General features: G+C 56.9%; 3 protein-coding genes across 7 annotated transcripts; 1 reads left to right on the top strand and 2 right to left on the bottom strand.

The window, feature by feature from the left end:
• The first annotated feature begins 1705 nt into the window (after positions 1–1705).
• Positions 1706–8076, top strand: ATG4D (autophagy related 4D cysteine peptidase). 4 transcript variants are annotated; one of them, XM_082622781.1, is made up of 10 exons: positions 1706–2307; positions 2865–2948; positions 3030–3203; positions 3499–3775; positions 3849–3913; positions 5320–5450; positions 6518–6596; positions 6673–6749; positions 6827–6946; positions 7537–8076. In XM_082622781.1, exons 1-10 carry the CDS (start codon positions 2076–2078, stop codon positions 7717–7719), a joined length of 1422 nt encoding a protein of 473 aa, XP_082478907.1. In that variant the 5' UTR covers positions 1706–2075; the 3' UTR covers positions 7720–8076. The 4 variants fall into 4 exon arrangements, with proteins under 4 accessions (XP_082478907.1, XP_082478906.1, XP_082478905.1 ...); XM_082622780.1 differs by lacking the exon at positions 6827–6946 and having other exon boundaries at positions 1931–2307; XM_082622779.1 differs by lacking the exon at positions 2865–2948 and having other exon boundaries at positions 1931–2307.
• On the bottom strand, positions 7747–16538 carry KRI1 (KRI1 homolog). 2 transcript variants are annotated; one of them, XM_082622778.1, is made up of 19 exons: positions 16434–16538; positions 16263–16336; positions 15393–15498; positions 14797–14905; positions 14490–14544; positions 14354–14400; positions 13960–14056; positions 13792–13869; positions 13373–13500; positions 12790–12916; positions 12609–12704; positions 12329–12499; positions 11418–11493; positions 11235–11323; positions 11023–11149; positions 10807–10937; positions 9599–9663; positions 9405–9503; positions 7747–8641 (listed from the first exon to the last, which is right to left on the bottom strand). In XM_082622778.1, exons 1-19 carry the CDS (start codon positions 16525–16527, stop codon positions 8302–8304), a joined length of 2109 nt encoding a protein of 702 aa, XP_082478904.1. In that variant the 5' UTR covers positions 16528–16538; the 3' UTR covers positions 7747–8301. The 2 variants fall into 2 exon arrangements, with proteins under 2 accessions (XP_082478904.1, XP_082478903.1); XM_082622777.1 differs by having other exon boundaries at positions 14354–14403.
• A 461-nt stretch (positions 16539–16999) lies between these two features.
• Positions 17000–19498, bottom strand: CDKN2D (cyclin dependent kinase inhibitor 2D). The gene is made up of 3 exons (XM_082621990.1): positions 19402–19498; positions 18989–19144; positions 17000–17958 (listed from the first exon to the last, which is right to left on the bottom strand). Exons 2-3 carry the CDS (start codon positions 19127–19129, stop codon positions 17599–17601), a joined length of 501 nt encoding a protein of 166 aa, XP_082478116.1. The 5' UTR covers positions 19130–19144; positions 19402–19498; the 3' UTR covers positions 17000–17598.
• Positions 19499–20664: the final 1166 nt, after the last annotated feature.

Below are 20664 nucleotides of genomic sequence, written 5' to 3' on the forward strand. Positions count from 1 at the left end.
GTTCAGCCAGCAAATCAAAAAGAAGGGGTCACCTGGGGCCACCCCAGTCCATCTGTCCCCTGTGAAGCTATAAGCTCTCCTTCCACTCCACAAGTTGTTTGATAACTACCATATGCCCGGTCCCACATTGAGTGTTGAGGAGGCAGCAGTGACCAAGATGGACAGAGATGCCTGCTCTAGTGATGTTGTGGGGACAGAGATGATAAACATAAAAATTATACATATAAATATAAGATCAGTGCTATGGTCTGAACATTTGTGTCCCCCCAAAAAAATTCACAGGTTGAAATCCAATCCCCTAGTGTGATGGTATTAGGAGGAGGGGCCTTTGGGAGGTGATTAGGTTTAGATGAGGATATGAGGGTGGAGCCCCCCTAATGGGATTAAAAAGAGGGAAGAGACACGAGATATCTCTCTCTGTGTACAATGTACCAAGGAAAGGCCATGTGAGGACTTTGCTAGGAATAGGGCCCTCACCATGCACTAATGTTATAGCAGTCCAAGCTGACTCAGACAATCAGGTTATGATAACTGCTCTGGAAAAAAAAAATAGCAGGGAAGGGGGAAGGATCCCAAGGGTAGGGGTGGGGTGGAATTATGAAGGTGGCCACACTGCAGGGGTGACATTTGAATAAAGTCCTGAAAGAGGTTGAGGGACAGCCATGCAGATATCTCAGGGAAGAGAGGTCTAGGCAGAGGCAACAGCAAGTGCAAAGGTCTTGAGGTGGATTGGTACCTGTCGAATTTGAGGAAGGAGGCAGGTGTGTGGTTGAAGGGAAGTGAATGAGGGAAGAACCAAAGGTGAGAAAGTCCGGGAGGTGACTGTACTTTTGTGCCTTCTTCACATTGCATGCCCTCGTCTAAATCCTTCATCCAACTTCCTTCTGCCTGCTGAGGACAGAGCCCGTGGGTTGGCCACTAGAGGCCACCCTCTCTGTGGTCCCCAGGGCACTCATCCTGCCTTTGAGGTCATGATTGGCTTTCTCTGAGCCCTAACTGTGCCTCAAACGCCTCGCTAAGCGCTTTATGAGAATGAACTCAGCTCGTCCTCCTAACATTCCCGAGTTAGATGCACTGAAAAATTTTTACAGTTTTCTTGAGGTATAACTGACATACAAAAAACCACACACTTTTAATGTGTACAATCAGTTGAGCTTTCACATGCTGGAAACCATCACCACAATCAAGGTACTAAACACATCCTAAGCCCTTTTTTATCCCTCGCTCCCACCTCTCCCCACCCCACCCCCAGGCAACCACTGATCTGCTTTCTATGACTATAGATGAGGTTGCATTTTCTAGAGTTTAAATAAATGGGACCAGCGAGTATATACTCTTCTTTTTTGTCTGACTTCTTTCCCTTAGCAAAAGTAGGAAGATTCGTTTATGTTGTTGCGTGTATTTGAGCCCTTCTGCTCCTGGGGAAACTAAAGCACGTAGGGGTGTGGCTTGAAGGCGGAGTTTGTGGGAGTGGGTGTCACGCACAGGTTGGGCCCCCGACCGAGGCGGGTCTTGGGTGCGCAGCCCGCAGAGCAGCGCTCTGATCCTCTGGCGGACGTGGGCAGGTGCAAACCGCGTAGGGGCCCCGCCTGGGGGTCAGTCCCCCAGCGCAGGAGGGGGCGGGGCCGGGAGGGGCGGGGCCGGAACCGGCGAGGGGCGGGGCCTGGCGCGGGCTTCCCGGCTCTGGGGCTTCCGATAAGGACCTCCAGGGGCTCGGCCGCGCCTGGGCTCTGCGATAAGGCGGGCGGTGCAGGGGGTCGCGGGGCGCCGCAGGGAGGCGCGGCGTCAGGAGGTCACAGCGCGGCCACGAGGGACTGGGGCCGGGGACCCAGGCTGGGGGCCGGGCTTGGGCGGGGCGTCCGGCTGTGTCACGCCCGCCTCCCTCCCGGGGCCAGGGCCGCTAAAATGGCGGCGGCGGCGGCGGCGACACCGTCCCGCACAGGGCCCGGGGGCCTGGTCGCCGTGCCGGGGGCCCACTAGCGCCTTCCTGGGCGCCCGCGTCCTGGCCGCGTCCTGGCCCCTGGGGCGCTCGAGCGGGGCCCCTGGGGCCCTCGGTCGGCCCTCCCGGCGCGCCCATGAACTCCGTGTCGCCGGCCGCAGCTCAGTACCGGAGCGGCAGCCAGGAGGACGCGCGCAGCCCCGAGGGCCGCAGGCCACGGCGCCCCCGAACTCCGGACCCCAACGGCCTGGGGCCCTCCGGAGCCAGCGGCCCCGCTCTTGCGTTGCCCGGTACAGGCCCGGGGGAGCCGGACGAAGTGGACAAGTTTAAAGCGAAGTTCCTGACAGCCTGGAACAACGTCAAGTACGGTGAGGAGGGGGCGGGCCCCGGGGTTGGGTTCTGAGGTGGGAGCGAGCTGAGGGTTCAGGCGGGCCGGAGGCTTGGAGGTCGGTGGGAGTCAAGGAGAACCAGACCCTGCACCTGTCAGGTATTCCACCCTTTGTTCCCCTCCTGTGAGTCACCTGTGGGTAGGTCCCCCGCCCTGCCCTGCCCAGAGCGGGCCGCTGGCTGGCAGGTCCAAAGGGGAATGTGTTTACAAGCCTCAGTCGATTCTCCGTGTGACCTTGGGCAAGGTTTTTTGTTTCCCTGTGCCTCCATTTTCCTTCTCTGTAAAATGGGTACAGTAATCAGACGTGCTTTGATTCATCCCGAATTAACGGCAGACATGCATGTGGCTGTTACTAGGGGCTCCGCCTCCATCCAGGAGAAATGTAGCACGGATTCCCCAGAGCCTTCCCTGAGATAGGAACTAGGATAGTCCCCATCACACAGGTGGGAGAATTTAAGCGCTGTTGCTGCCCTGTTAGGTTGCGTGTCTGCCAAGCAAGTGCTTCATCTTGCTGGACACTGCCCCATGTCTCCCCAGGTTGGGTAGTCAAAAGCCGGACCAGCTTTAGCAAGATTTCCAGCGTCCACCTCTGTGGCCGCCGCTACCGCTTCGAGGGCGAGGGTGAGCTGGTGGCCCCTGGCTAGGGTTGGAGGAGTCCCCCAGGGGTGTTTCTCGTGGCAACTGACGAGTCTGCTCTTGTAGGTGACATCCAGCGTTTCCAGCGGGACTTTGTATCTCGCCTATGGTTCACATACCGCCGGGACTTCCCACCTCTCGCTGGGGGCTGCCTGACCTCCGACTGTAGCTGGGGATGCATGTTACGGAGTGGGCAGATGATGCTAGCTCAGGGACTGCTGCTGCACTTCCTGCCCAGAGGTGAGCGGTGGAGGGGGAAGGGCACAGTAGGAGCGTAGCGCCCACCACAGGTCAGCAGTGTTAGAACGGTTTGTAAACAAAGAGTTTAAAGTCATGTTAGAATTGCGTGTAAAGTAAGCTTGTGGGGGGGGGCGGGGAGTGAGAGTTGTTTAGAAAATAAGTTGAAGGAATGTGAAAATTGTAGTTAAACACGGCATCTCTGGAGCGGTAAAGTTGTGTGTAAATCATGGATAGTGGGAACTGTGCCCCACCCCCTACACCATCGCCATTTGACTCTTAACTCCATCCCTACCAGACTGGACGTGGTCCCTGGGCGCGGGCCTGGGCCCCCCTGAGCCATCGGGGTTGGCCTCTCCCAACCGGTACCGTGGGCCTGCCCACTGGATGCCTTCACGCTGGGCCCAGGCTGCCCCTGAGCCGGAGCAGGAGCGCCGGCACCGGCAGATTGTATCCTGGTTCGCTGACCATCCCCGGGCCCCCTTCGGCCTACACCGGCTAGTGGAGCTTGGGCAGAGCTCGGGCAAGAAGGCGGGTGACTGGTATGGTCCGTCCCTGGTGGCGCACATACTCAGGTGAGGGCCGCTGCAGGGGACATGGGAGCTACTGGGTACCCCCAGGAGCTCAGGCCTTTCCTCCCGTCCCCAGGAAAGCTGTGGAGAGCTGCTCAGAGGTCACCCGCCTGGTGGTGTACGTTTCTCAGGACTGCACAGGTAAGGGGCTGGGAGCCAAGGTCACAGGGTTCTCACCCTGAGCCAGTCACTACCTCAGCTGCCTCTTAGGACCCACATTCCTCAGATGCTGAAACAAGTTCTGCGGCAGAGGGACCCTTGGAAAGGATTCGAGGCCCACACTGGGTCGGGCTGCTCTGGATTCCTACCCTCCCTCTGGAACCAGGAGAGGAGACTTCAGGGGCTTCTCCCTGAGTGATAGAATAAAAGACATAAGGAATTCCTCTCGCAGGTCCAACTCACTCTTGTTCCAACATGTACGAAGGTTGGGTCTCTGCCTCATAGGGTTGTCATGAGGATTAAGTGAGTCAGTGATAAAAGTAAAACCCTTAGGATAATGCTTCTCACTTAGTAAGTATTCACTAAACATTAGCTATTATTGTTATTATTCCCTCAAAAACAGTTCAGGAGAGCCTTTTTCTTAGTCTGTTAGGGCTGCTGTAACAAAAATACCATAGACCAGGGAATTCCCTGGCGGTCCAGTGGTTAGGACTCGGCGCTTTCACTGCCGGGGCCTTGGTTGATCCCCGGTCGGGGACTAATATCCCACAAGCTGCGCGGCATGGCAAAAAAAACAAAACAACACACACAAAAATAGACTGGGTGGCTTGTGAACAACAGGAATTTATTTTTCATAATTCTGGAGGCTGGGAAGTCCAAGAACAAGGCACTGGCAGTTTTCGTGTCTGTTGGGAGCCCACTTCCTGGTTCATTTTGCTGTGTCTTCAGGTAGCAAAAGGGGCAAGCGAGCTCTCTGGGGTCCCTTTTATAAGGGCAGTGATTTCACTCCTAATCCCCTCCCAAAGGCCCCACTTCCTAATTCCATCACCTTGGGGGGTAAGATTTCAACGTAAGAATTTAGAGGGGGGCACAAGCATTCAGACCGTAGCAGCTGCCTCCAGAAAGGGTTGAATGCACTTTTCTGGCAGCCAGGAGGGGCCTCATATAGCCACAAGGGAGGAGGCGGGAGAGGAGTAACCAGCAGACGGGACTTGAGGGGGACACACAGGAACTTTCAGCTGACTGGCGGATTGCTCAGCGCTCCCATTTCCATCTTAGAAACCCAGGCGCAGAGTCGGGAAGGACTAGAGGCACTCTGGGCTGCGGGGAAGGCTCTCCAGCTCCTCCTAGCTTTACACTGTTTGTCTAAGTCTCAGGACGTCAGTTGCCCTCTCTGTAAAATGGGAATGTCCACACCTGCCTGGAGGCCCTGGGATTGTCTGAGGGAGCTTGGGGTTGGGGGGACACTGGAAAGGTGCTTTTCTGCCGATGACAGGAGTGTCATCCCAAGAGGTTGCTCAGGCAGGGTTGGTCCTCTGAGGATGGAGGACCATACTCTGAGGCTTGAAGGGCCGGAGAAAATGTGACCTGCTGCTCTGTCCTTCCAGTGTACAAGGCGGATGTGGCACGCCTGGTGGCCAGGCCAGACCCCACAGCTGAGTGGAAGTCCGTGGTCATCCTGGTGCCAGTGCGGCTGGGTGGTGAGACTCTCAACCCTGTGTACGTGCCCTGCATGAAGGTAGGTTCTACCAGATTCTACCATGCCTCCTCCCAGGAGCCCTGCAGACTTTTTCAGCTTGGGTTAGGTGTTCATGCTTCCTTCATCTCTTCATCGGTTTATCCAGTAGTTACGGAGCACCAATTATGTGCCAAGAACTGTCCCAGCTGCTGGGGATTCAGAGGTGGACAGGCAACAACTGATGCCCTCTGGGAACAGACGTTCTAATGGGGGAATAACAGGCAGTGTATGTGGAACCAAATTGACAGCTGTGGTGTTACAACTCGGACTCTAAAGGAACCAAAATTAACACGATGAAGGGCAGATGTGGGTGGCTGCACAGCCTAGGAAAGCCCCTCTCTAGCCAGAAGCAAGAGAGAAGCCAGAGGAGGAGTGTTCCAGGCAAAAGAAACAGCAAGGCTGGAAAGACCCTGATGTGTTTATACCCAGAATAAAGGCCAAAGATCTCTCCACAGCCCACAAGGCCCTGTACCATCTGCCCACATTCTACAACTCACTTCATTCTGCTCCAGCCACACAGGCCTCTTCACTGTTCTCAGAGGACACCTGCCTCAGAGCCTTTGCACTTGCTGTTCCCATCACTTGGAGCACTCTTTCCCAAGATGCACTCTTTATTTTTTTTAACATCTTTATTGGAGTATAACTGCTTTACAATGGTGTGTTAGTTTCTGCTCTATAACAAAGTGAATCAGCTATATGTATCCCAAGATGCACTCTTAACTCCCTTAACTCTTTGCTAAAACATCATCTCTCAGTGAGGCCTTTTCCTGATTCCCCTATTTAAAATCGCAAAGCCTTCTTCCCGCCTTTATTCTTTCTCCAGAGTGTCACCGCCTTGTGACACGTGACGTAACTTGCTCATCTTGTTCCTTGTTCTCCCGCACTAGAACATCAGTTGCTTAAGGGCAGGGTTTTGTCTATCTTGGTCACTGCTACCCCCCAGGGCCCAGCACAGGCTTGGGTTTGCACACACTGGGCCTGTGCTATGCATTTGTTGACAGTGCTTACAGTGCTCACGGACAGCACCTGCTGTGGTTCCTTACCTTCACCCGCTTTCTTCCCTGCAGGAGCTCCTGCGTTCAGAGCTGTGCCTTGGCATCATAGGGGGCAAGCCACGCCACTCGCTGTACTTCATTGGCTATCAGGGTAGGCCCACCCCGTCCTGCTTCATCCCATCCCACCTTACCCTCTTCCACCCCTGCTCATGCTTCCTCCCCTGCAGATGACTTCCTCCTCTACCTGGACCCTCACTACTGCCAGCCCACTGTGGATGTCAGCCAGGCTGACTTCCCCCTAGAGGTGAGCTGGGATCCCCAGGGTGGGGTTGGAGGCCTGTGGAGGGTTCCCCCCGAGCCCCCCTTGTTTGTCTGCCCCAGTCCTTCCATTGCACCTCACCCCGCAAGATGGCCTTTGCCAAGATGGACCCGAGCTGTACTGTGGGGTTCTATGCTGGAGACAGGAAGGAGTTTGAGACGCTCTGCTCAGAGCTGACCAGGGTGAGCAAGGCATGCTGGAGGGTGGGAGGCAAAGGGCAGGGCTAGGGTAGAAGAGGAACAGAGGCTTTGAGGCCAGCAGGCCTGGCAAGGCCACGTCCAGGCTATGTTGTTAAGATTATTATCCTGACCACAAGCTGCAAGAGCCCAGCTCTAATTAGAGCAAAAAGAGGCATGAAATGAAAAATTTAAGGGGACAGCTGCTTCCAGGGGGTCAAGTGGTAGGACCCTGCCTTGTCCTTTGGCTCTGTTTTCCTATCAAGGCTTTACCCTTATGGTGGCAAGAAGTGGCCACCAGGCTCTCTGGGCACCTACTATTTATTTAGTTGAGTGGAAAGGGAGCCCCACCTTCTCAGCAGATAGGAGAAAATCCCACAGCTGTGGTTCATTGGCTGCAGAGGGTCATGTGCTCATCACTGAGCCAATCACTATAGCCAGGGCACAGGAGGTGCTGATTGGCCTGCATCACTGCCCTGGAGGGATGGGAGTTGAGTTCAGGAAGCACCTGATAAACATACCTGTTAAGATAATTATACCTACTAGGATTAATTAACATGGCTTGGGGCCTGAGCTGTTCTCTCTCCTCCCACCAGGTCCTCAGCTCCTCCTCAGCCACAGAGCGATACCCCATGTTCACCCTGGTTGAGGGCCATGCTCAGGACCACAGCCTGGACGACCTCTGCTCCCAGCCCTCCCAGCCGACACTGCGGCTCCCTCGCACAGGCCGGCTCCTCAAGGCTAAACGCCCAAGCTCTGAGGACTTTGTGTTTTTATAAAGGGAGGGGATGAGGGAGAAGACATGACCCTATTTATTTTTTTATTTATGTCACTCTGGGTGTGGGAGCTTGAACTCCCCCCCTGACAAGTGCAGCTGAGAGCAGTCCAGGAAGCCTCCGGGCCGGGGCCATTCAGCCAGGAACAGAGCCTGCACACCTGCCTCCCACCAGCCAGGCCCTCCTCACTGGGCAGGGAGGGAGGGCCCCCGGGCACCCACTCAGGGCCTGACTCAGTACTGTAGTTTGCACTGGACCGTCCATGCCCCTCACCGGTCCCAACGCCCCCATCCTGCCAAGGGCTGGTGGGAGGGAGGAGGGGCTGTGACCAATGGGGGCTAATAAAGCCGTTTGACTTGACCTTGGCTATGGCTGGGCCCAGCATTTGAGGGATGGGGCTCAAGGTATGTCTCGAGGTGAGGTTCCAAGTCATCTGGAGAAGCTTATTGAGTAGGCCTCAGCTTTCACATCTCTAAGATGGGAAGACTCCCTTGCCCACAGGTAGATGAGAGGGTCTATACAGTCGATAAGAGGGGGCTTGATTGAAGGGGAGGAGCCCCAAGGCCCCTGCAGGCTCCCTTGAGCTCAGGGATGGCTCTTAGGCCTCTGCTGCTTCCTCCGTTGCCGGCCCAGCTGGCGGAAGTGCAGCCGTTTGGGGTTGAGGCCAAAGGCCTGCAGTCTCTGGCGGCTGAACTCGCATCCACCAAGTGTTACTGTGGGGCCCAGGAGACGTGCCTTCTTGCCCCTCCTCTGCCTCTGGGGGGCCGGCTTCTCGGTGGGTGTCACAGGGGCTGCCTCTTCCTGTACTGGGGGGCTCTCAGGCTGGGGCCACTTCCCACAGGCCCCATCGGGTGCCAGCAGCTGCCCCTGTGGGCCAGCTTTGTCTCTTTGTGGCTTCCCTGTGGCTTCTGTGGGCATCTCAGTCCTGGAGGAGGAAGGCGTGGCTCAGCCCAGGCCAGTCACAGTTAGGCTTTCCATCCCCCATTTTTACAGATGTGAAAAGGGGAGGCTCAGAATTCGGGGGGCCTGGACTTCCTTGGTGGTCCAGTGGTTAAGACTCCGTGCCTCCACTGCAGGGGGCGCGGGTTCAATCCCTGGTCGGGGAACTGAGATCCCACATGCCGCGTGGCGCGGCCAAAAATAAAAAAAAAACAATTCAGGGGCCTGCCTGGGACTCAAACGTGGGTCTGATGCAATACCAAACTGGGATTTTTCTATTGAACTCTGAGGCTGGATTGTGTCACTGATAATTTTGATTGTTGAGCCTGAGCCTGCACTAAGCTCTTCACACAAATTAACTCATTTTAGCTTTACATCGACTCCGTGAGCTTTTATCACTCCTGATTTATAGATCAGGAAATAACAGGCATAATAACAAGAGCTAATACCTATCCAGAACTTGCACTGTACCTGAATTAATTAACTTAATCCTCAAAAAAAAAGAAAAACCCAACAAGAAGTGAGCCATCTTTATCTCCATTTTATAAATAAGGAAGCAGGCCCAGAGAGGGAAAGTGACTTGCCCAACATCACACAGCTACAGCCCAGCCAGGACTTGATACGCAGGTATCAAGAGAAGAGAAACCCCATTCCCAAGGTCATGTGACAGATGGCTGACAGAGCATGACTCAAACCTGGGCCTGGCAGGCTCCCAAGCCCACCCACCCCCTACAACCAGCAATACTTACTCCTCTGGGCAGAGTGACTTGAAGATCTGCCTCTTTTTCCATACGTTCTGGGCCTTCTGGCTGTACGCCCTCCTGTCCTGCAGCTCCTCCTGCTCCAACCTGCAGGCAGCTGGGTGCTCTGGGTGGTGCCCATGCTTGCCTTCAGCCTGCCCGCCCCTCCCCCCGGGGCACCTGGCCCAGTCCCGCCCCATCACCTGTACATGCAGGTCTTCTTCAGGGAGCACCACCGGTTCAGCTCCTTGTCATCGGCAGTGAGGATCTGCAAGGTCAGGGAGAGTGGGGTCCTGCTCGTGAGCCCCAGGGGGCCCTGACCCTTAAGCCTTAGTCACCTCATGGGTCAAAGCAGGGTAATGCTAGTTCCACCCAGCAGAAATGTCATGATGGTGAGAAAGAACTGATTTCTGCAGAAGCTAACTGATTTTTTTGTTGTTGGGGGCATCAGATGGGGAAACTGCGGCTCAAAGAGGGGATCCTTGCCCCAAGTCACATGGCCAGGAAGTGGCTACTCTCAGATTACAATTTGGGCCCTTGAGCCCTGACCCCATGCACTGTGGTCCCAGCAGCCTCAGACCAGGGCAGGGGTCTCCATGCCAATGACTGGGTTTGCTAATTACAGATGAGGCCCAGGTTCCTCACTTATGAGTTGGGCACCCCCTTAGAACCTACTGGAAGGTCATCAGGAAGATGAAGTGAATGCAGATGTTATAAGCTCAATAAACATCGTCTATTTTTACTGTCAAGCATCCATAACCATCGTGGCTAAGGCGCAAATGACATTCAAAGCGTATGTTTTTCACATCCACATCCATGAGGTGGGGCTCTTATGAGGCCCATTTTACAGACGGGGAAACCCAGGCACAGAGGCTCTGGTCACATGTCCAAGGTTATACAGCTGGTGAGCGGCTGAGCCAGGATTTGAACCTGTGTCAAGTCTTTTTTTTTTTTTTTTTTTCTTTTTGCAGTATGCGGGCCTCTCACTGTTGTGGCCTCTCCCGTTGCGGAGCACAGGCTCCGGACGCGCAGGCCCAGCGGCCATGGCTCACGGGCCCAGCCGCTCCGCGGCATATGGGATCCTCCCAGACCGGGGCACGAACCCGCATCCCCTGCATCGGCAGGCGGACTCTCAACCACTGCGCCACCAGGGAGGCCCTGTGTCAAGTCTTAATGGTCACCCTGCTGCCGATATACGGTAACAGAATTAAAACTAGTATTTACTGGGGCCTGCTGTGGGCAAAGCACTGTTTCAGCCCCTGCCTCACAGAAGCCCCCGAGGCAGGTAATATCATTAGTACTGTCATTAGCACTAATATTCCTATTGTTTTCGAGATGAGAAAACAGGCCATGTCGCAGCACAGATGGCTCCAGGCTCCCCCTTGCCTAGCGGGTGCCCCCAGGGTCCCACCTCCTCGGTGCTGAGCCCGAAGTCACAGGGCACCACCGTGCGGTACTTGAAGCGACAGGGCAGGTCATCGATGATGTCCTCGTAGTCCAGCCGGTAATACTCGTCCAGGTACTCCTCAAATGTCTTGTCCCCTGAGCGGGGACAGAGCCAGGCTGCCAGGGTGTGCCGGGCCCTGTGGAGCCCCTGCCTGCCCACGGCCACCCACCCGGGCCTCACCAGGGTCAAACACAGGCTTCTCCTGCCCCACGGCTGTGGCGAAAGGCGACTTTCGCTTCTTCTTGCCCAACGAAGGAGCCTTGCGCTGCTTCTTCTGAGGCTGGCTGGGGTCATAGTCGGCATCCATCTGTCGGGATGCGCAGGTCAGGCCTGCCCTTGCGGTCCTCGGGACCCTCTGAGGACCCCCAGATCCCCGCGCCCAGGGCACCTACATTGAAGTCGGGGTCCTCGCAGTGCAGCTCCTGCTGGCTCCAAGCTCCACCCTGCTCCGGCCCAGCCCACGTGTCCCAGTTCCAGTCGTCTGATTCCAGAGGACAGGCAGGCAGGGGTGGGCCGGGGGGTCAGGTCAGGCCAAGCAGTCCCCGCCCCCAGCCCACTGCCCCAGGTGACCTCACCTTCAAGCCCTTCCTCTTCCTCAAACTGTGGCTTCTCCTCCTCCATGGTTCCATAGAACTTGTCCCCGAAGCACTTCTGCAGGGTTGGGGCCGCGAGGGTGAGCAGGGCCCACTCCCCCCAGATGGCAGTACTCCTGCACCTTACATGGCCTCGCAGCACTCCCCTCAGCTCCTGATGTCGGGGGAACCCTGTGTGTCTGGGCCCCTCCACACCCACTTTTGGCTCATCTTGTCCCCTTGACCCCCCTGCTCTCTGCCCCCTGTTCCACTGGCTGGCAAAGGCAGATATTGCTAACTATGCCATTTATAAGCACCTACTACATGCTGGGCGCTGGGCTGCATCTCACTATGTTCTCACAAGCTCCCCAAGAGACAGAAACTACTGCCAAATATTGAGAAGCTGAAGCTCAGGACTGAGAAGCTTCTAGAAAGTGAAGGCTGAACTCCAACCACACAGCACTCACACACTCCAGTGTTCACCTGGCCCACCTATGCATCCTTAGTCTCCTTCCTTGACCTCCCAGGCTTAGTCAGGGGCAGCTTTGCGGTGCCTGTGATCCCCAGTGCTCTCCCATCCAGCCCTCATCGGCTGTTCCAATGGCCTGAAGCTGCGTTTCCCCAAATACAACAACAAACACTAACGGCTCAATAAATGAGTTTAAAGGAAATACCATAATCCACAGTTCCTTGAGCATTTACCAAGTTAATTAACATTTACTATTCCTCTCAGGCTATCTTTACAACAGCCCTGACGTAAATGCTGCAGTTAGACTCACTTTATAGACAGAGACACAGGGTCAGAGAGATCAAGTCACTTTTCTGAGGCCACACAGCCAGGAAGGGACTGCTGATTCCAGAGCCACGCTCTGAGCACTCGGCTGCACAGCCGGGCTGGGGCTCTGGGGCCACACCTGCATGAGCTGGTCGTGCTGGGCGGGGTCAAAGTCGTCCTCGAGGTCCTGCTCCTCAAAGCCCAGTGTCTCGTTGCCTGTGACCTGCCGCAGCCTCTCCAGCTTGGCCAGAATCTCCTTCCTCTTCAGGTTCTTCAGCTGCTTGAGTTCCTCCTGCTTCCTCACTTTCTCCTGCAGGCGGCAGTTCACGGGAGAGGGAGGGTATGGGCTCCCCGCCCCCCCCCCCCCCCGCAGGCTGGGCCCCGCCTCCTCACAGCGCACCACCCCAACAGACACTCACCCTCCTCTTCCGCTCCCGCGTCTCTTCCCTCCTCTCCTTCCTGCGCTCGTCCTTTTGGCGCACGGAGGATGTGATGTTCCGAGGATAGGTCCTGACCTGTGGGCAGCAGAGATGATTCCAGGCTCTCCCGGCCTGGACCCTGCGGGCCAGGTCCTCCCCGGAGCTGGCACTGGCCACCCACCGAGGCAGCGTCTGGCTCCTCGAAGCGGAAGTTGTACTTTTGCTCAAAGTCCTCCTGTTTCTTCAGAAACAGCTCACCCTCGTCTGAGGAGTCGTCCACGGCCAGCTGGACCGGGGGGCCAGGGACCCTGAGGGACGAGATGGGATGGGACTGCGGGCGTCAGCCGAGCTCCTGCACTCCTGTGTACCAGCATATTAACTCATTTAATCCTCACAAGAACCCTCTGCTAGGGTGCCGCCGTTACCCCCATTTACAGATGGGAAAACCGAGGCATGGAAATCCAGTGGCAGGGCCCCCTGGCTCCAGAGCCCACACTCGGCAGCTTTTCCTCAAGAAAGGCTAACTCTGGGGAATTCCCTGGTGGTCCAGTGGTTAAGACTCACACTTCCACTGCAGGGGCCACAGGTTCAATCCCTGGTTGGGGAACTAAGATCCTGCATGCCACACAGCGCAGCCAAAAAGAAAAAGAAAAGAAAAGAAAGGCTAACTCTGCTACCATCTATGTGAAAAAGTGTAAACGCCTGGTGCCTTTTCCCTTCTGGCCAGTGCTGGCTCCAGGCCCCTGGGGGACATGGCTACTCACCCTTCTTCTCCTTCCTCCTCTTCCTCCTCATCTCCCTCCTCCTCGTAGCGTTTGTTGAGGATGTAATCCCGCAGGAAGCGCTCCCCCTCATCCAGCTCTGGGTTGTTCCAATATTCCTTGAGGTGAGTCTAAGGGTAAAGGGGGGGTAATAGGACCCGGATCAGGGACTCGGGGACAGGGAAGGAGCACAGATGTGGGCACCCAGTGGATTTGAGTGACTGCAGCTTCACAGCCGGCCTATGAAGTAGGTGGGCTAATCCTCATTTTATAGATGTAGAAGCTGAGGCCCAGAGAGGGACACACCCCATCTTTGGAGAATGTGCTCCTGGCTACCCTCTCAAGGGCCGGTTTCCAGGGAAAGGTTGGATGGAGGCAGACCAGGTAGTTCAGTGGGTCAGGGACCAAGAATGGGAGCTCACCAGTTCTTTCAGGGTGTCGGGGTTCTGAATCTCCTTCTGCCCCTTCAGCCACTCGATGTAATCAGCATCCTCCTGGGCCTGGGGGGAAGGCCAGCGCTGAGGGTCTGTGGGAGCCCTGGGGCCCCCTCTCTGCCACCAGCCCCCGTCTAGCTGGGCCCCAGCACCCACCTTCTCCTCTCTGCTTTTAGCGCGTTTCTGCAGCAACCCGGAGCCACCTTCCCCGGCACTGTCCTCGTCCTCACTGTCCTCCACAAATGCCCGGAAGCTGCCCATGCGAGAGAACAAGCCTCAGAACGGGTGGGCTGGCCCTGCCCGTTGCCCCAAGACAAGCCCCGTCTACTAATCCCTGAGCTCGTCCTGACAAGCCCAGAGCTGTGCTGTGACATACAGCCCATGACCAACCCCATATCACAGATGCAGAAACTGAGGCCCAGAGCTAGCAAACGATGTGCCCAAGGGCACACAGCCATTAAGGGACAGAGCTGGATTTGAACCCAGGCCCGCCCAACCTCAGAGCCTCAACTGCTTTCCATCTGGCCACTCAGCCAGCCCCAGGGCTCACCTTTCCTTCAGCTGTTTCTGTTCTTCCACATAACTTTTCGATGAGGTCTGCTGCAGAGAGAGTGACATGGGCCTCAGGCCCAGCCCTGAGGCTCCAAGCGCCCCCAAGCCCCCCACCCAGCCTCCACCCCACTCACTTGGAGTCTCTGATTGGAGGCCTCCCCGTCTGAATTCTCCTCATCGACATATTTGCTGTGTGAAGAAGGAAGAAGGCTTCAGAATAGACGCCCCATGGCCTGTCTGTCCCCATGGGGTAGGGGGCTGTTAAGAGCAACAGCTGGTGGAGGGGGCAGTGGGGTGCAGGCAGGTCACCAAGGCTCCTGCTCTCCAGGGTTCCCTCAACTCTGGTGAGTCACCAGCTTCTTCCCACCCCTGCCCCTAAGTGCTTGATGTGTCCACCTACCCTAGGAAGGTGGGAGCTGAGGGGTCAGGCTTTCTCCTTACCCTCCCTTCTCCAAGATAACCTTCCTCTCGTAGTCCTTCAGGTACATGGGCTGCACCTTCTTTTGCTTCTCTTCAGCTGCTGGCTCCTCCTTACTGTCCGAGGACGATGCTGCGGGGACACCAGAAGACACCTGCCATCACCCACATCCACAAACCCCTTCCTCCCCCAGGCAGAGAGTAAGACTATGCTGGGCCAGAGTCAGACCGAGGTTTCAAATCCCCGAGCCACTGGTTCCCAGCTATCAAAGAGGCATCATACTTACTACTGCCTGGAAGTACTTGGCAGTGATCATTCAGTGAATAATTCACACTCAGAACAGGGCCAAGCACACAGCCGTTATTAGTAACAACAGGTCTTAACCTAAGTGGTTTTTTTGTTTTGTTTTTTTTGCCTTGCCGCGTGGCATGCCGGATCTTAGTTCCCCACCAGGGATTGAACCCGTTCCCCCTGCAGTAGAAGAATGGAGTCTTAACCAGTGGACCGCCAGGGAAGTCCCTTTGCTAATCAGTTTTGATGTGTGTGGAGATCCATTAAACAGTCACAACCGCCTATAAAGCAATGAGGAATCTGGGCCTCAGGAGAAGTAGTCCCAGACCTGTTCTCTGATAGAAGGTGGCATCTTTCTGATAGATGCGCGGATCCTTCTTCTTCAGTAAGGAGAGGGTCTTGTAAAAGTCACGCTCCTGCTGAGTATCAAATTCCTAGGGCAGGAAACGGGGTGGGGACAGACTTCAGAAAGGGGCTGTGACGGGGGCAGTAAGCAACGGGGGCAGGTGGGCTGAGAGTGTGTGGGAATTAGTGTGCATAGAGGGGTATATATTAGGAGGAAGGGGGGGAATCCGGCTGGGTAGAGGCAGGTGGGGGTGGAGGGCTGGATGTGAATTAGGGTGAGTGATCAGTTAGGTGGAGGAAGGAGAGGGGACCTCTTGGGGGTGGGCCACACAGAGGTAACGGATATGAGACAGAGGAAGGTAGCAGGCAAGGGGGTGGGTGGTACTTTCTGGTATCAACAAGGGATAGACAACCTAGGGGCAAGTGGACAGAGGGCACATAAGAACAGAGAGGAAGGGCTGGACTGCTCAGTGAGGCTGGGAAGATCAGGGCTGATATGGGGAAAAGCTGGGTGCCCCATGTGGCAGAGGGATGCCCCACTCTGGGAACAGAGGCAGACACGGAGAAACGGTTAAACTGTTAGGGACGAAAATGTGGACACAGGGTTCACACCTCACAGATCAAGATGGGCAGGTAGATCCGAGGTAGGGGAGGGGAAGTAGGGGAGATCTGCCCACTCCCTGGGGATGGGGAGGGCGCTGTCTGTCCCTCATGGAAATGGGGGGTGGGAGATGGACGCTCCCGTTCGGCGCGATGGGGTTGGGGGCTAGCCGCCCCATATAAGTCGGGGCCGGGATGCGGTGGGGGGCTTGGACACCTCCCGCAAGTCCGGGAGGGAGGCGGGGAAGCTCACCACGCGCTCGTCGCCGGAGTCAGACTCGGAGCTGGAGTCGCCGCAGCTGTCCCTATCCCCATAGCGATCTTTCACTGTGGGGCACAGATGGGATCCCCCCAGCTCAGCCTGGGGGACCAGATCAACCCCCACTTCCCGACAGCCCTGCACGCGCCGGCGCCCCGCACTCACGCCGCTGCAGCTCCTCGCGCTCCCGGTAGCGGCCGTACCGCGCGGCGAACGCCGCGTTCACCCGCAGGGGTGACGACCCGCGCGGCTCCGGCATGGCGGCTCTACGACCCACTGCGCACGCGTGTGGAGAGGCCCCACCTCCCAGAAGGCGGGGCTACTCACTAGCTAGCTTTAAATGGGGCGGAGCCTCATGGGCCGCACCTAACCCCGCCCCGGGTCCTTCCGGGATCCCTAGCCCGGTGACCGCAGTCCCCGCCCATGGGCCACGCCTCTGCGGGGAAGGCTGCAGCCACCGCCCACCCCACTCCCCCACCCGCCGGGACTCCCGGCACCCAGCTGACATCTGGGGGCCCTTTCTCCACTCGCGGTTTCCTGCCTCCCTTCCGTTCCGACAGCGCAAACCGCTGCCCCACCCAGCTCACTCACGGTGGCGCCCTGGGAATTACCACTCTCTCCCCTCCCCCAAAGCATCCAGGATCCGCGACCCCGGTGCCCACCCCCACAAACATCCTGAACACGCGACTTTCCATCGCAGCCTCAAAAATCAGAAGCCACCGGCGCTGTGATCATGCACAAGTCTTAATTTAATGGGTAAAAACATTAAATTACACACACAACAATTTCTTCCATAAATCATAATAAATAGACTTTTTTTTTTCTTTAACGCTGTACAAGGGACTGGAAACCAAGCTTTCAACAAAATATGAATGAACTCATACTACCCTTTTATTGATTTGGAACACTCCCCCCTCCCCCATGCCGGAAAGCAGTGTGCACACTTGAGGTCTCTCTCTGGGTACAGCCAGCCAAGGTCGACAGGTTCCAGGAGCCTTGGAAGCGATGACCTCACTCTAGGGCTGGGGCTTTAAACGCTCTGCCCTTGGGACTCGTCTGTAGCCCCAGCAGTCGGGGCGTGGAGGAAACCGAACCGTTTAGGTGGCTGTTGCCTGCAGGAGCCCTTCTCTGCCCAACACACCAAAAGGGGTGAGAAAAAAAAAATGAGAAATGTACCTCAAACACACACACCCCAGAAATCAACACCAACAAGCCACAAACTGGTGCCCCTCGGCAGTGGGCAGGAGGAAGAAAGGGAGAAAGTGTTTCTTCCCTCCTCTTCTGACACAGAACCCAGCCGGGTCCTGCTGCCGGAGTGGGTGGCCCCAGGTCACAGTGGTGCCACCGTGTGCCACTGCAGTATGTCCATGAGATCCTTAGCGCCTCTTCCCCTTGCCAGCTCCAGAGGTGTGAGCCCCCTGGCGTCCCTGTGATGAAGATCGGACTCGGCAGCCAGGAAGCCGACCACAGCCGTGTGGCCTTCTCTCACTGCCAGATGGATGGGGAGGGCCCCGGTGCCATCAGGTGCATTGACATCAGCGCCATGCTCCACCAACACTTTCAGGGTGTCAAGGAATCCAGTGCGGGCTGCATCATGGGCTGGAGTGGTGCCGGAGGCATCCTGGACGTTGGGGCTGGCACCTTGCTTCAGGAGCTCCAGGGCGATGGTGGGGCTGCCAAACATCATGACCTGTTCGGGGGGTAGAGGGTCAGGGGGTCTCCAAAGGAGGAGGTCCAGGAAAATGGGTGACTGCAGAGAGGGGTCATTCAGGAGTAGAGAATGCCAGAGACGAGGTCTTCTAGCGAACGAGAAACTTCAGGGAACATAAACTCCCAGGCAGCTGTTGAGACCCCACAGAAGAAGATCTGGGAATAAGGACCCTCAAAAAACTGGTCACCCCCCCAAAAATACACTCCCCCTAGGGTATAGCCCCATGGACACTTTCAAGGAACCTGAGACCCTCCCCCAAGGAACCAGAGACACTTCTCTCCACAGATGGGAAATCATCAGGAAATATGAAACCCCCGCCAGGAAACAGACCTCAGAGAATAGCCCCCTCAAGGGAAAGTAGATGGCCAGGGAATTTGAAACTCCATCTCCATGGAATTTCCCCCTCCCATATAGTGAGGATGCTCCCAAAGGTACCTGACCCTCTCAAGAAATGGGGTTCCCCTTTTGTAAATGTCCCCAAGGGAAGAGGGACTCCCATGCAATCTGTAACTATTCCCTTACTGGGATCCCCCCAATAATATGCCAATATGAAAATCCCGCGGGAATGGAGATTCCCCCCCCCAGAAACTGGATACCTCTCAGAGAACCCCCCAGAAAATGAGGACACCCTGGAAACATGAATCTTTTCTTCCTGCGGTCGGATCCTCCATGCAAGCTCCAAGAAACCGGAGCCGTCCTCATGAAACCGGGATCCAAAGAAGCTGAACGCTCACCCAAGGAATACGAACTTCTCTAGGGAAACTGAATCCTCCGCAATCAGAGAACGAGGAATACTCCAAAGATGGAAAGTTCTCCCCTCCCCCAACCTAACCCCATCCACCACCCACCTAAGAAAGGGGACATCAGGGAGCCAAGTCAGCCCAGCGATGGAGGAACAGACCCCAGTCGGCTACCAACGGGAACAAGGGGAGAAGAGGGAAGGTGTCTGGGGTCCCGGTCCTCGCCCCGCTCCCCTCCTCGCCCTCGCTGCGGGCGGGCCGGGCCTCACCTGCAGCGCCGTCTTGCCAAAGCGGTTCAGGGCGTCGGGGTGCACCAGCTCGCGGTGCAGAAGGCGGCGCACCTCCTGCACGTCTCCCCGGGCCGCCGCCCCGCTCAGCCGGTCGCCGGCGCGGACCTCCTCCAGCAGCATGTCGATATTTGCGGCCTGCGAAGCCCCCCGCCCCACCCCGACGCGGTCAGTGCGGGGGAGCCCACCGGCGCTGGCCCGAACAACCCTCCCACAGCGTCCCCGGCCTGCGCGAGGCTCCTGGTCCGACTCGCCAGTCCGGGGCTCCTGCGCGACCCCCGCCCTCTCAGCCGGCTCCTCCCCCTGTCGGCCGGTGGGCCCGGGCCCAACCCTCCGAGGCCCGCAGCGCCCGGCCCGGCGCCCGCCCCTTGGGGGCCGGGTCACCCCCAACTCACCCTCCCTCCTCCTCGACGGGCGGGGTCTGTTCTGAGCAGACGCCGACGCCGCAGCCGAGCCGGCCGCCAGGGGGCGGAGCCAGCGCGCTTGGGGTCCCGCCCCCGGACGCCGCGGATTCGTTTTCTTAAGAACTCTCTAGGTTGTAGCCCAGCTGCATTGCCCAGCTCTGGACCCTGTAGTGCCCCGCCCACTCGGCCAGCGCAGCCAATGGCCACGCGCCGCCAGGGAGGCTGTGCGCGCCGGCGTGGGCGGGTCCACTTCTGATTGGACGAACTGCGGCGACCGGTAGACCGCCGGCAATGGCGGGGTTTTCGGTTTTTCAAATGCGCCGGGCGGGCGGGAAAGAGGGCCGGTTTAACTGACCCAGGGGAGAAAGGTCAGGAGCAGAGTAGCGCGGGCCGCTCCGGGACCTCGGCACCTCCGAGGGAAAGGGAGGCAGGGCTGCGGCCGCCCTGTTCGGAGTTCTACCGTGCGATAAGTATTTATTAGCTCTTACTGTGCTGAGCGCTTTATTTGATTCATTCACTCTCTGTGCAGGAACCGTTCTGTGTGTGCAGGAACCCGGCTCTGGGGAGCGCACATTCAAGCAACTAAATAATTTTAGATAGTCTTAAGCACGGTGAAGAAAATAAAACGTGGAAATAGTGTGGGTGAGGAAGGAATCACATTCGGCTCAGATGGGGCCAGCCGGGGCACAGCAAGTGCAAGGGCGTGGAGGAAAGTTCACGCTGCAGGTGCCACGTGGGTGAGCCTGGGAGGCGAGAGTCGCGGTTGGAGGCTCTTAACAGAGACCTTCAAACATTTACGGAGCACCTACTGTGTACTAGGCGGCCAAGTGGAGAGCAAGCTGGGTGCCTCCTGCTGCAGGACGCCTACGGTTTAAGGGCTGGAGAAGACAATAATTACATATTTTCAGAATGGTATACACTGTGGAGCTGACAAAACGGGATAAGTAATAGTATTTTGGGAAAAGAAGGCAGTTGAAAGAGAGGTCGGAGAGGGCCACCCTGAGGAGGTGACATTTGATTTGAGACCGGAAGGTGAGGGAAGGAGCCATGTGGATATCTGGGGGAAAGCATACCAGGTGGAGACGCTGCAGATGTAAAGGCCCTAAGGTAGGAGCACGCCTAGTAAGTCCAGGAGGAGTGAGGTATAGAGGGAGAGAGGGGGCAGGAGGTGAGGGCAGGTAGGTGAGGGGGAGGGGTAATGTTGATCAGGCCTGTGGGCTGCTGCGAGCGCTTGACTTTTACTTTTTAAAAAGA

Source organism: Mesoplodon mirus, assembly GCF_964341445.2.
Source record: "Mesoplodon mirus genome assembly, chromosome: 5".
Classification (NCBI taxonomy): Eukaryota; Metazoa; Chordata; class Mammalia; order Artiodactyla; family Ziphiidae; genus Mesoplodon; species Mesoplodon mirus.

What these genes read in the sequence shown, in the direction of transcription:
- KRI1 (XM_082622777.1), bottom strand. Translation starts at nt 16,527, where the DNA reads ATGCCGGAGCCGCGCGGGTCGTCACCCCTGCGGGTGAACGCGGCGTTC. An exon ending in CCTCCAATCAGAGACTCCAA is followed by an intron (nt 14,404 to 14,489) that starts GTGAGTGGGGTG and finishes CTCTCTCTGCAG; the next exon opens with CAGACCTCATCGAAAAGTTA. An exon ending in GAAGCCTGTGTTTGACCCTG is followed by an intron (nt 10,938 to 11,022) that starts GTGAGGCCCGGG and finishes GTCCCCGCTCAG; the next exon opens with GGGACAAGACATTTGAGGAG.
- CDKN2D (XM_082621990.1), bottom strand. Translation starts at nt 19,129, where the DNA reads ATGCTGCTGGAGGAGGTCCGCGCCGGCGACCGGCTGAGCGGGGCGGCG. An exon ending in TTGGCAAGACGGCGCTGCAG is followed by an intron (nt 17,959 to 18,988) that starts GTGAGGCCCGGC and finishes CCCCCCGAACAG; the next exon opens with GTCATGATGTTTGGCAGCCC.
- ATG4D (XM_082622781.1), top strand. Translation starts at nt 2,076, where the DNA reads ATGAACTCCGTGTCGCCGGCCGCAGCTCAGTACCGGAGCGGCAGCCAG. An exon ending in CTGGTGGCGCACATACTCAG is followed by an intron (nt 3,776 to 3,848) that starts GTGAGGGCCGCT and finishes TCCCGTCCCCAG; the next exon opens with GAAAGCTGTGGAGAGCTGCT. An exon ending in CGTTTCTCAGGACTGCACAG is followed by an intron (nt 3,914 to 5,319) that starts GTAAGGGGCTGG and finishes CTGTCCTTCCAG; the next exon opens with TGTACAAGGCGGATGTGGCA.